The 14,294-nt window shown below is 43.6% G+C and overlaps 1 protein-coding gene across 1 annotated transcript in view; it reads right to left on the bottom strand.

The window, feature by feature from the left end:
• Positions 1-14,294, bottom strand: part of LOC130111519 (protein shortage in chiasmata 1 ortholog) — a 106,713-nt gene that overhangs the window by 71,131 nt on the left and 21,288 nt on the right. Inside the window, exons 15-19 of the mRNA XM_056278744.1 lie at positions 10,961-11,139; positions 10,395-10,467; positions 9,889-9,958; positions 9,383-9,558; positions 9,127-9,235 (exon numbers count right to left, since the gene is read on the bottom strand). Coding sequence (XP_056134719.1) covers positions 9,127-9,235; positions 9,383-9,558; positions 9,889-9,958; positions 10,395-10,467; positions 10,961-11,139 — 607 coding nt within the window. The remainder of the gene's footprint in view (positions 1-9,126; positions 9,236-9,382; positions 9,559-9,888; positions 9,959-10,394; positions 10,468-10,960; positions 11,140-14,294) is intronic.

Raw genomic sequence — 14,294 nt, 5'->3', positions numbered from 1 at the left:
TGCAAAGAAAAGAGGAATGAGCTGCTCAAGTGCACTGATCATCATGATGAAGTTTGCCTCTCGAAAGGATCTTATGAAGATAAGAACCTTCTTGATTGTGTCAACAACATTGTTCCAGTAGTGAAACATGGGGCTGTTTTCATTGGCCACCCAGTTACTCCAAGTCAAACTGTTGTCCTCTAGACGTTTTGCCTGAAATGCTTCATCTCTCTTCTTGGCCAGCACCACAGCCAGGAGTTGAATACAGTATCTAGCCTTCTTTATGGAATTCACATCGCAGACAGCAGTTGTCAGACCTGTGATATTCAGATTAGCTGAGGTTAAGATGGTATCAAGGCCAGTTCCTTTTATCAACTGCCCAACACAGACAAGAGAAACCTTCTCAAGGTGCAGCCCACCCATGAACGCGAAGTATGAATGAGAAAACTCTTCCCCCATGGCCCACTGTATCATCTTCTTGATGGCATAAAGGGGCTGATCGGATCCACCCACTGCAACCTGGCCTGGGTTAAGATATCTTGTGTATGATACTGCTATTCTCATGACATGGAGCTGAAGGTGTTCAGTGTTGCTAGCATGGTCAATCACTGGCAGGATGCAGTTGATTGTTTTGGGAACATCTGTCTGGTCACGTTCCTTTGAAGCATGGTGACAGGTCCAAGTAACAGGCTGTAATGCATCAGATCCAATGTTCTTCATAGCCACCATCAAAAACTCTTCTTCCTCTTCCATGCTTTTCAGAAACACGACTTTTAGCTCTGCGTCAACTTCTTCAACATTGATGGTCTGTAGAGGGCGACGAGACTCCTTAAAGACCTTCTGCTCCATTACGCTCAGATATTCCTCCAACACTGTTTCCAAGCCCGGTGTGTTAGGGTTAATGTCCCTGGAAAATCTTCTCTCCCTTGAGAGGCCTTCCCCTGCTACACGGGGAAACTGTAGACAAGTCATTGCCGTAGCATTGCAGTTCTTAGATGCTGTAGGCGATGAACTCTGCTCATTTATGTTGTCATCTGTAAATGTGGTAAATAACCCTTGTCTCAAGGCGTGGGGTAGCACCTTTCCCTGTGATCTTAGGAAGAGCTCTCTCATTGACAGGGAGATTTTGTCAATGCAGATAAGGGTGGAACAGTAGGAATGTGTCAGACCTAGTTCAAATGTTGTCTGTAACACATTCTTGCTTCTCGTCATTGCATAGAGCTTCAGGGTCAGATATCGATTCACAGGCTCTTCCACTGACCTGTGCCTCTTTTGGATGACAGAGCTTGACTGCTGTGAATCTTTTTTTGTATTTGGTCTGATCCTGGTGTTGAAACTTACGGTCTGGCACAGTTGTTCGAGATGCATCGGAAGATCTTCATATCGTGCGGTTCCATCACAAAGCAGTGACATCAGCATCTTCAGTTTGAAATTGCTCTTCATCCGTAGTCCTTCTGTAGACAAGTCTGAAAGTCGGGTGCTTTCACTGTCTCTTCGATTCTTTATTACTTCAGCCCGAACAGGTTTTGTGACTTTGCAAAGTGAATCTAAAAAGTCACTGTCACTGATTACATTGTCCAAACTACCCTTCTTAATAACCCTGTAATGTGCCCCTGTCTCTTTCTGCACTACATTTATGTCCAGACAGCTGTTCGAGAGTTTCTCAGCAAATCGTGTAGAGTGAGATTTGGGCCGGTCGAAGCCCAAATCTTCAACTTTCTGCAGATAAATATTCTCGAGTTTGTGAAGATCAAAAACATTTTCTGAGCTGTCATCAATGAAGTTCCCTACTTCCTCCATGGCGATATATTCAGCATACTGGATCATGTCTGGGGAGTTCTGTGATGAAGTTCTTTCTTGCTTTATCCTGCAGCTCGCTGAACTGTATCTAGTAAGAAGAAATAATCAAATTATTAAAATATATCTATATGGCCCGACTATAGCTCAACTTAAGAATTGAACTTAAAAGGGTATGTTGTGCTGGCTCACCTGTTACGGTATCTTGAGTGGCACTTCCTGTGATAGAATAACTCCCGTGATCTAACATCAGTTTCAAGTAATCTGAGTATTTTGCCATCATTCAGGACTTTGGCCATCATCTCTAGATTGTCTGTGAAATCCTTCACATGTTTTGCTGACTTTTCTTTTCCCGCAGCAGCTAACAATGGTTCTGATTTGTCCTTCTTCCGAGGGTTCTCAATGGCTGGCTCTTCACAATAGAAGCAAAGTTCGGCTCCAAACGCAAGACTAGGCCCAGCCTTTGCTCGTGTGTTTGCCCCAATAGTCTGGTGATCTGCAAGGTCCAGTTCTCTTTTCCGTTTACGATCCTTCGCACAATTGAAATGGCTGTTATTATAGCGATCATAGCAACTCTTGTGGATTTTATATCCATCCTGTAAAGTTTCTGCATTGACAGCTGACAGTCTCTGTGAAAGATTGATATCCGCATCATTGGTGATCAGTCCGGATTCCTCAAACAGTTTTACTTGGTGAAGCAGCTTAGGAGCTGTGACAGCAGTTATGTCCCTTCCACCAGATTCCTGTCATGAATTTAGAAATGAAATGTTGGACTCATTGCTGTCATAAACATTACATTACTGAAGGAATACGCATGAAAACTAACACTGTTGGACTCATTGATGTCATAAACATTATACTACTGAAGCACACATGTGAAAACTAACCTTGCAGACAATGCACAGGGTCTTGTTCCCTAGTTCCATAGTTAGGATGGGGGATCATCTGATCATGGAAAATCAGAACTAATTTAAACTTGATTTTTCTGTACACAAGTTTGTAACAGAGTGATGTTTCACTGGTATGGCACAATACATCCACCCTCCCACAAAAATAGCATGCAATAAACAATGTTATTTATTCTTCTGCATAGATACAAAATATAGTCCAATAAAAGTGTGTCCAAATATAGCATAATAAAAGTGTTGTTACTACAAATACTTTCACCCTTTCATACCAGCCAACTAAAAATGCCCAAAATTAACCAACATGTGTAGAGCAAGCAGACACACAAACACCAACTGTCCAAAAGTAGGTAATGCCTTAGCCAAATACTACAACTGTGCAACTGTGCTGTCGAGTGTATCGAGCAAGTCATGCTTGCAAGGCTAGTTAGGCCTACACATATGAGCTAAGGTGAAAATAATGTTTTACAAGGTAAACATACAAAAATAAAACAACACTGTTCCTTACCATCCATCCACGAGGTCAGGAACAAATTAACTCACTGATATGAAGGCCAGATGAGGCATGCATGTCATATTTTGGCAAATGTTTACAGTAAACTAGCTTTACTGAAACATGTGCACTTCTGCTTCCTTTCCTGTAGAATCAACCACTTGATAAACAAACAGCGCCAATTTGTAATTGTGGTCAGAGGCGGCATTACATCCCAAGTGATAAGAAGAACCACAGACAACTAAGATATTTTCTAAACTCATGATTCGTGTGTGTATTGTGCTTCATGCTTTATAACATAGGCAGCGAATGAGATTCATGTCAAATATAGCTTTTTACAACCTTCAGGAGCTGATACGTGAAACGTGACCAGTAAAAATTAGTTTTCTTAAAATATCTGAAAAAGTAAAGGTTTTGGGGTATATGTTTGTTCATAATGCTTATATAAATGTGGTGCTTCTGCTTCTTTTGAGCCCATGATCAGCTCTCTGCGACATTCAGGAGCCGAGATACTGATTTCCAGGCCTAAAAAGTGGGCGTGGCCATTTCAGAGACTTCCCCCACCTAAAATTTTGGGCTCCTTGCATTTTTTTCTTTATTGGACTCTAAATTAACAGAAAAACATAGGCTCAAATGTGAATGACTTTTTGCAGCCATTTTGCCTTAACTGACTAGACTATTACCACAAATAAACCTCTCCCGATGTCTCTACTGGCATTAGATTTGTACAACAAAAATATCTCTCCCAGTGAACAAACATAAAACAACAACCAAGTCAAAAAAATTCTTAACAAAACACCACCGAAACAATTATGAACAGTTGTTTCCGATGTTGAGGCTCGTTTCAAAAGAGCCTTACGGGGCTTTGTAAAGGCAAAGCCCCCATAAGGGAATGCCCCACGTTGCAACAGAGGTGGAGCCCTAAGGTGTGGCTGCATGCTAGCCAATGTCCAAATAAAGTTGTAAATAATAATGAGATTATAGAGGGAAGAAAAAAACAAAACAAATTGTGAACAGTTCGCCAATTAACAAGTCCCGACTCTTTTAATTAGTTAGAAAATAGAATTTTAGGTTTTATATGTAGCCATGTAAATAACCATGGTGAGGCATAGCACTCACAAATCAGATCAAACTTATCTGCATTTGGGCCAAAACTGTAGACTATAAGTCTCCTGTTGTGGGCGATCGCCTTCTGAATTTCTGGAGATTTTCTTTATATTGAGAATGGAGGTTTTTCATGGGCTGTGTGCCGCCTTCCACTGAGTTGAGTTCTTGATCTACACCCCAGTCGCGCCATCTCCCCGCCATCTGCCAGGTAGACAGACAGGAGCCCGATCTCTTCTTGATCCGGAGAGGCAGATGACTTCGCGACAGACACTGGGAATCCTCGTGAAGCCATATCCCTTGTTGCCTCCGTAGCATCCTTGTATAGCCGGGTGCCGTCGTCGTAGAAGACCCGCATATTTGCAGGGTACGGTGTCTGAAACTTTGTTTTTCTTTCAAAACTTTATTGGCTTCGGCATATTCACTACGTTTCTTAAGCACTTCTGGAGGGAAAGTCATTGTCGACGTAAAAGCGGGCATTGTTGTAGAACACTTCTTTTTTCTGCCAGGCTCTCCGGAGCACCTCCTCTTTCGTCCGATAACTCCCGAACTTGACCACTATAGATCGGGGCTTTGCCTGCGGGCGGTTGAGCTTCGGTGCTAATGCCCGGTGTGCCCGCTCAATTCCGAGGTCTCTGTCACGGGGAAGGTCCAGCGCGCATTTAAATAAGTTGTCTATAAAGCCAACCATATCGGTGCCTTCTTTATCTCCGGGTATTCCGTAAACCCTTAAACTATCTCTCTGCGCTCGGCCCTCCTGGTCTATCAGCCTGGCTTCCAGGTTAGCCTGGCGCTGTATTAGCCGCTTGAGTAGCGTTGATGTGGCTTGAAGCACGGACTCCATTTCATTAATTCTCCCGTTTGCCTCGTCCAGTCTGTCGTTTGTTCTCTTTAGTTCTTGTTTAATGTTGGAGAGCTGTGCCTTGTTGTCTCTTCTGGACTCCCGGAGTTCAACTTCGGGGCCGTCTTCGCCATGTGGTGGAGATGAGTTTGTGGAGCTATTTCGGCTGCTTCATCTCACTTCGGGATCATTTTCCATCAAGGTTAACGTTGTCCTACGTCTAGTATTACCCCTTTTCTTCACTGTTCGACAAAAACTTCACAAGGATTAACAGAACTAACATTTTTGGGGTTATTTCTCAAAACCGTCGAGGAGCTCGAAAGTTAGGCTGTCATTCTCTTGGTGGCGTAACCAGAAAACCAGGGCCCCAAGCTTTACATTTAACAGTGTTTAATATTGTTTGCGTAGCCTATCTGACGGGGGGGGGGGGGCAATGGACGTGCGTGCCTCGGGGCCCCCTGGTGGGTTAATTCGGCCATGTTGATTGATTTTTGAACATTTTTTTTAATGAATATTAGGGCAAGGGCAAGAATTTCTAATCAAAGCCAAAGGATTAAGCTCTCAAATAGTTTTTATTTCATGTTTCTCTCTGCTACAGAGGCGGAGAAATAAAAGCACAAAAGGACAAAAACACTCAGGATCATTGCTACACTATTAAAGGACGTCTATTGCTCTGTCCCCCGTGCAGCCCTGGGACTCTCTGATCACTGTCTGACTCATCTTATCCCAACCTACAGTCAGAAACTAAACTCTGCAAAGCCTGTGGTTAAAACTGTGAGGAAATGTACCAATGAATCAAAACTGGAGCTCCATGCCTGCCTTGACTGCACTGACTGGAATGTTTTTGAGGCTGCATCTACAGACCTGGGCGAACTTACTGACACTGTGACATCTTACATCAGCTTTGTGAGGACGTGTGTGCCTACCAAAACTTTCTGTACCTTCAACAACAATAAGCCCTGGTTCACAGCAAAACTCAGGCAGCTTCATCAGGCTAAAGAGGAAGCCTACAGGAGTGGAGATAGGATCCGGTACAACAAAGCCAGAAATACACTCACAAACAAGATCATACAAACCCCAATTCCAATGAAGTTGGGACGTTGTGTAAAACGTAAATAAAAAACAGAATACAATGATTTGCAGATCCTTTTCGACCTATATTCAATTGAATACACTACAAAGACAAGCTATTTAATGTTCAAACTGATAAACTTTTTTGTTTTTTTGCAAATATTCACTCATTTTGAATTTGATGCCTGCAACACATTCCAAAAAAGCTGGGACAGGGGCATGATTACCACTGCGTTACGTCACCTTTCCTTTTAACAACACTCAATAAGCGTTTGGGAACTGAGGACACTAATTGTTGAAGCTTTGTAGGTGGAATTCTTTCCCATTCTTGCTTGATGTACGACTTCAGTTGCTCAACAGTCCGGGGTCTCCATTGTCGTATTTTGCGCTTCATAATGCGCCACACATTTTCAATGGGAGACAGGTCTGGACTGCAGGCAGGCTAGTCTAGTACCCACACTCTTTTACTATGAAGCCACGCTGTTGTAACACGTGCAGAATGTGGCTTGGCATTGTCTTGCTGAAATAAGCAGGGACGTCCCTGAAAAAGATGTCGCTTGGATGGCAGCATATGTTGATCCAAAACCTGTATGTATCTTTCAGCATTAATGGTGCCTTCACAGATGTGCAAGTTACCCATGCCATGGGCACTAACACACCCCCACATCATCACAGATGCTGGCTTTTGAACTTTGCGCTGATAACAATCTGGATGGCCCTTTTCGTCTTTAGCCCGCAGGACACGACGTCCATGAGTTCCAAAAACAATTTGAAATGTGGACTCATCAGACCACATCACACTTTTCCACTTTGCGTCAGTCCATCTCAGATGAGCTCGGGCCCAGAGAAGCCGGCGGCGTTTCTGGGTGTTGTTGATATATGGCTTTCACTTTGCATGGTAGAGTTTTAACTTGCACTTGTAGATGTAGCGACGAACTGTTAACTGACGATGGTTTTCCGAAGTGTTCCTGAGCCCACATGGTAATATCCTTTACAGAATGATGTCGGTTTTTAATGCAGTGCTGCCTGAGGGGTCGAAGGTCACAGGCATTCAATGTTGGTTTTCGGCCTTACCACTTACGTGCAGAGAGTTCTCCGGATCTCTGACTCTTTTGATGATATTATGGGCTGTAGATGACGAAATCCCTAAATTCTGTGCAAATGTACATTGAGAAACGTTGTTCTTAAACAGTTGGACTATTAGCTCACGCAGTTGTTCACAAAGTGGTGAACCTCGCCCCATCCTTGCTTGTGAATGACTGAGCCTTTCAGAGATGCTCCTTTTATACCCAATCATGACACTCACCTGTTTCCAATTAACCCGTTCACCTGTGGAATGTTCCAAACAGTTGTTTTTTTGAGCATTCCTCAACTTTCCCAGTCTTTTGTTGCCCCTGTCCCAGCTTTTTTGGAACGTGTTGCAGGCATCAAATTCAAAATGAGTGAATATTTGCAAAAAAAACAAAAAACAATAAAGTTTATCAGTTTGAACATTAAATATCTTGTCTTCATATTCAGTTGAATATAGGTCGAAAAGGGTTTGCAAATCATTGTATTCTGTTTTTATTCACGTTTCACACAACGTCCCAACTGCATTGGAATTGGGGTTTGTAGGCTAGTGGCAAAAAGGTGCAACTCTGAAAAGCTGAAAAACATGTTTTCTGCCAACAACCTAGCATCATTCTGGAGAGGTTTGAAAGACATTAACAACTACAGGTGACCATCCCCCCACACTGCAAGGAACCATCAGGTTGCCGATTTAAATGGGTTTTACTGCAGGTTTGAAAAGCAAACTTTCACACCCCTCACCCTCTCCGGCCACTCCCACTCCCTGCCAGCCACTCTCCCCTCTCCGCCAAACCCCCACCTGCACTCAGGATCTGTGTTGAGGACATGTGCCAGCTCTTCCAGAGACAGAAAACCAGGAAGGCACCGGGCCCTGATGGCATGTCACCCTCCTGTCTGAATGTCTGTGCTGACCAGCTGGCCCCCATTTTCACACTGATCTTCAACAGATCACTGGAGCTGTGTGAAGTCCCCTCCTGCTTCAAGAGCTCCACTATCATCCCAGTCCCCAAGAATCCCCGTATCACAGGATTAAATGACTACAGGCCCATTGCCCTAACATCTGTGGTCATGAAATCCGTTGAGAAACTGGTGTTGGCCAAACCAGAAGGAAATCACAGGCCCTTAATCGACCCCCTGCAGTTTGCCTACTGAGCAAACAGGTCAGTGGAGGATGCAGTCAGCATGGGATTGCACTACATCTTCCAACACCTCAAGTCCCCAGGGACATACACAAGGGTGCTGTTTGTGGCCTTCAGCTAAGCGTTCAACACCATTGTCCCAAATATCCTCCACTCCAAACTCACCCAGCTCACTGTACCAGCCCCCATCTGCCAGTGGATTAAGAACTTCCTGACAAACAGGAGGCAGCTGGTGAGGCTGGGGGGAAAAAAATCACATCCAGCACCCAGAAAATCAGCACTGGCGCACCCCGGGGATGTGTGCTCTCCTCTCTACTCTTCTCCCTCTATAATCCAAAATCTATGCACAATCCACATAGAAAATGCCATTTTCATTTCAGCACAAAGATTCCCTATATCAGCCGCCACATCAGTAATTGGTGAATTTTTTCCCTTCGAGTCAAGTCAAGTTCACTTTATTGTCATGTACATATAAAAAGTACCCTGTACCTTCAATTGCAATGAAATGCAAATGAAAGGCCTTGCTCTCTCAGCCCTTAAATCTATCTATAAGGATATAATAACAAACATTATTCTGCTTCTCCCTCTAAAATTTGCATTGGTCTCAAAAATCCCATATTGGTCAAGCTCTACAAAAAATAAAATAAAAATAATCTAACAAGGAGACTCCCAGCTTAAGGCAATTGGACCAGCGTAATTAGACTTAACTAAATGAAAACCAAAACTTACGTTGACTCCAGTATCTGTAGCAGAAGGGGGAGGTTGAGGAGCCCCTGTGTCACAAACAGCACATAGGGGATGTTGTCCTCCAGGGACCAATACGCCGTGTCATTCTCCTCTGTAGGGAAGAACAGACACAAAAATACAGTCATGCGCACAGACATATGCATACATACGTAAACCCTTATGTACACACACTGACTGCAGGTATCCCCAAGCTTATGAAACTACCATATGAAACAAGGCACGTTCCCTGGGCACTGACCAGAGATGGGGAGGCTGGTAATGAAGCAGAGGCGGCTGATACTCTTCTCTCCGCAGACAACAGCCCATGGAGAATAAAATGAGTGCTGGTATTCCACCACCAGTGAGAAACACTGCCAGGGGAAGTCTGGTCCAACATGCTGGCCACAAACCACCACACACTGACTGTCACACAGGCTAGTGAGACAGCAGAGAATGGTACGCTGGGTATCTTGGCACAATGTGGTCAAACATTCAATTTGTAATATGTTGTGTATATATTTGCATATTTTTGGAATAGATTTCAGGAAGTTGGTTTTGCTGACAGCTGATGATCAACAAACATGTTTAGGACCAGTTTCTCTTGACCAAAGTCTGAATGAAACGGAGGAATGTTATAACTGAATGAAACTTGGGTTCTCACCTGTGATTCTCTGCAAGTGCTGGTTACATTACAGTCTGCAATGAATGCAGAGATTTTTTTTTATGAACTATACATTTTTTATGAAACAGAATTTTTCTACACACCTGTTCAGCATCCTGGCACCATTCAGTTTAGCCCTCCCCTTCTCAGGACACACTGCAGTCACAGGCTGACCTGAGGCCACAGACATATCAAACTCAGACAGATTTTTTTTCTTTTTTAAATATTTGGGTAATTTTTCTTTAGATAGGAAAGAGGTGACAGGGGAAATGGGGTAGAGAGAGTGACCCACCAGAACTCAAAGATTTAAACTTGATAAACTTAATGTTTTTCCAAACCTTTGTTGATAGTGCATACACTAATGCTTATATTTTGCCATTTCAGAAGAACCAGAAAAGCTTCTGACAACCTGGTGTTGGCCTACTCTGGTGCTGTTCAATATGAAGTCTGAGGACCTGTACGTTTTAATTTTTCAATTTTCTCCCTTTTCCATCTCAATTATCCTGTTCTCCTATGTCCCCACCATTGCGAGACCACTACAACAGTTGGAGAAGATCACAGACCGCCATACATTTCCTGATACATGCGGAGCAATGAGAAAGGTACTTACCAGTCGCCTGGCTCAGGCTCTTGATGAGCACATTTCTGACACGGTCTGAGTCGACTGTTAGGATGACCAAAGCCTACAAAAAGACAACAATCACAGAAAAAGACGTCCTTAACCACGATGGCTCCACCATCATGGTTAAGGGTTAATAACATTATTAATCCTTAACCACGATGGCTCCACCATCATGGTTAAGGGTTAATAACATTATTAATCCATCTATTCATCCATTATCCAAACCACTTATCCTGCACTCAGAATCACAGGATCCGAATTCTCCTTTTTGCTTAACGTAATGATTTTTAGTCTTTGGGGAATATGATTATTGTATGCCAACTAAGTTTAATAAAGAAATAAGCAAATAATTATTTGATTTAGCAGCAATGAACACATACAAAAATGTATTTACTAATTAAAACTTTCTATTTTCAATCACAAGACAAAAAATTTTTTTTTTTTTTGTTGCTGAAATGTACAATTTTTAATTAACGGTGTTGACTAAAATTGCACCGCTTGACACACATGATCATAAAGGCCATAGATTATTTTTTTGGGAATATAATACTGACTTTGTCCAATGCATTCCCTTCCTTTGTTTGCTGCCATGTGACCAGCTGGTCCTGAAGCTCCAGGAGTTTGGGGTCGGGTTCCTGGCTCTTCTGACTAATGTACAGGAGGATCTGCAGCCTCCTCACCAGCAACTCCAGACTCTGCCCCACGCATGTGTCAGCCGCCCTGGCCAGGTATTCTGCACAGAATCCCAGTCCAAAGAGAGGACTGTAAACATCACTGTTCTGTCACTTATGCTGCAGTTAACATCGGCTGAGATGGTAAATACTGACAATCTGGCCACTCACAGGTCACTGTGTATTGACTAAATAACCAATAAGAGTAAGAATTTTGTTTATTCAGCAGGTAAAACTGTTCACTAGGTGGGATAAAAGGCATGAGAAATCAAGTCAGATTTAAAAAAAAAAACAAATTAAAAACTACAAATGAGTGAGTTTATTAGTATTCATGCTCACAGGTAAAAACTGAATACAGGCAGAATTTACATTAATAAAAACATATCTATACATAATTGTACATCATACAAATATAAAACTATACATTATGACCACCTGCCTTATATATTGTTGGTCCTCCATGTGCAGCCAAAACAACAGCACCAACCTGCTGAGGCGTGGACTCTACAAGACCCCTGACGGTGTCCTGTGGTATCTGGCACCAAACATTAGCAGCAGACCCTTTTTTTTGGGGGGGGGGGGATTTTTTTCCTCCCTTTTTCTCCCAACTGTACTTGGCCAATTATGCCACTCTTCCAAGCCGTTCCGGTCGCTGTGCCACCCCCTCTGTCAAGCCGGGGAAGGCTGCAGACTACCACATGCCTCCTCCGATACATGTGGAGTCACCAGCCGCTTCTTTTCACATGACAGTGAGGAGTTTCACCAGGGGGACGTAGTGCATGGGAGGATCACGCTATTCCCCCCAGTTCCCCCTCCCCCCTGAACAGGCGCCCTGACCAACCAGAGGAGGCACTAGTGCAGCGACCTGGACACACCCACATCCAGCTTCCCAAACGCAGACACGGCCAATTGTGTCTGTAGGGATGCCTGACCAAGCCAAAGGTAACACGGGGATTCGAACCGGCGATCCCAGTGTTCGTAGGCAGCGGAATAGACTGCTACACCATCCGGACGCCCCCAGCAGCAGATCCTTAAAGTCCTGTAAACTGTGAGGTGGAGCCGCTGTGGATCCGACTTGTTCGTCCAACACATCCCACAAATGCTCAATCAGATTGAAATCTGGAGAATTCGGAGGCCAGGGCAACACTTTGAACTCTTGTTCCTCGAACCATTCCTGAACAATGTGTGCAGTGTGGCAGGGCGCAGTATCCTGCTGAAAAAGGCTACTGCCATTAGGGAATACCATTGCCATGACGGGGTGTTCCTGGTCTGTAACAATGTTTAGGTAGATGGCACATGTCAAATTGATGTCAAAATTAATGGCCAGACCAAGGGTTTCCCAGGAGAACATTGCCCAGAGCATCACACTCCCTCCACCGGCTTGTCGTCTTCCCATCATGCATCTTGGTGCCATCACTTCCCAAGGTAAACAGCACACACGCACATGGCCACTCACGTGATCTACAAGAAAACGGGACTCATCAGACCAGGTAGCCTTCTTCCACTGCTGCAAGGTCTAGTTCTGACGCTCACGTGCCCATTGTAGGCACTTTTGACGGTGGACAGGGGTCATCATGGGCACTCTGACCGGTCTGCGGCCACACAGCCCCATAAGCAGCAGGGTCTGATGCACTGTGTGTTGTGACACATTCCTCCCGTAACCATCATTAAAATTTTCTGTGACTTGTGCCACGGTAGACCTTCTGTTGGTTCGGACCACACAGGATAGGCTTTGTTGCCATCAGAGGTGGGAAGTAACGAAGTACAAATACTTTGTTACTGTACTTAAATAGATTTTTCAGGTATCTGTACTTTACTTGAACATTTATTTTTCAGACAACTTTTTACTTTTACTCCCTACATTTCAACAAAAATTTCTGTACTTTCTACTCCTTACATTTCAAAACAGGCTCGTTACTTTAGTTTTAATGCATTCGGGGGGAATTACCGATTATTAACATTATAATTCTGTAGACTCATAAGTCAGTCTCTAAAAGCTTAGTGGAGATGATCTCAGATAGTCTCGCGATACCAGATGGACATAATTTTATTTGAAGTTGGAATGGTTAAGATAATAGTAGAGCTGAACGATTTGGGAAAAAAGGACTATACCGGTGTTGTCACAGGTTTCTTTTTGGTTTTTTTTAATTCATATTTTCAGGGGATAGGCCTATCATAAAATGATCTACTTCTCTGGCTAATATTCACAGTGCCTTCATGGAAGTCATGGACATTTGAATTCACAAAACGATCTTTTCTCCAAGGACTATTTTCAGGCTAGACTTTTCAAATTAATCTGTGCCTTCAACTAAATTAAAACACAGTGATAATGTAAGTTTGACCAAAAAAATAAAGGTGACATGGTGAAATGGCTGAGCCTGTACTTTTTACTTTTATACTTTCAGTATATTTCAGAGCCTGAACTTTTTACTTTCAAATTGAGTAAAGAAGTTGAGTCATAAGTATCTGTACTTCTACTTGAGTAAAAAATGTGTGCACTTTTGCCACCTCTGGTTGCCACCACGCATCATTGAGCCTTGGATGCCAAACACCCTGTCGCCAGTTTGTGGTTTGTCCTGCTCTGAAGAGATGGGAGTCGCGGTGGTGGGGTGCAGCCTCGGGAGATTATCCCGAGGGCTCTTTTTTTGCACCCTCTCCAGCAGTGCAGCCTGGCTTTTATTGCACCCCACCGGAAGGACACTGCCATACTCCAGACACAGCCTGACCACAGCAATGTAGATGGTAACAATGTCCTCACAGTGTAGGCCGTGTCTGGCTAGAACAATCAGAAAAAAGAGCCATTTAGAGGCTTTCCTCACTATGTATTCGATGTGAGTGTCTCTGCCGAGGTCAGAGTCCAGGTGAAAGCCTAGGTACTTGATGGTGGTCACGACCAGGACATCCTGTCCCTCAAGAAACAGAGGAGCAGGTTGAGATGGGTTTCTGGAGTAGATCCTCAGTTCCCCTGAGTTTTCCCCACTAAGCAGCATGTTGTTTGATGTAGCCCATTTATCCAGCTGCTAGGCTTCCATCGACATTGAAATGTCACTATGAATATTTGTTAAGGGAATAGCCTGAGACAGTCCTATGTCGTCAGCCTACCCAATGTCCAATGTGTTGTCAAAGACAGTCTTTTGACTGGACATGTGTAGGAGGAAGAGGTATGGTGAGACCACGCCACCTTGGGGGACCCCAGATATAACCTCTGGCCAAGGAC

This window comes from Lampris incognitus, chromosome 1 (assembly GCF_029633865.1).
Source record: "Lampris incognitus isolate fLamInc1 chromosome 1, fLamInc1.hap2, whole genome shotgun sequence".
Classification (NCBI taxonomy): Eukaryota; Metazoa; Chordata; class Actinopteri; order Lampriformes; family Lampridae; genus Lampris; species Lampris incognitus.
The sequence above is the reverse complement of the archived record's forward strand: the minus strand, read 5'-3'. Positions and strand labels throughout refer to the sequence as shown.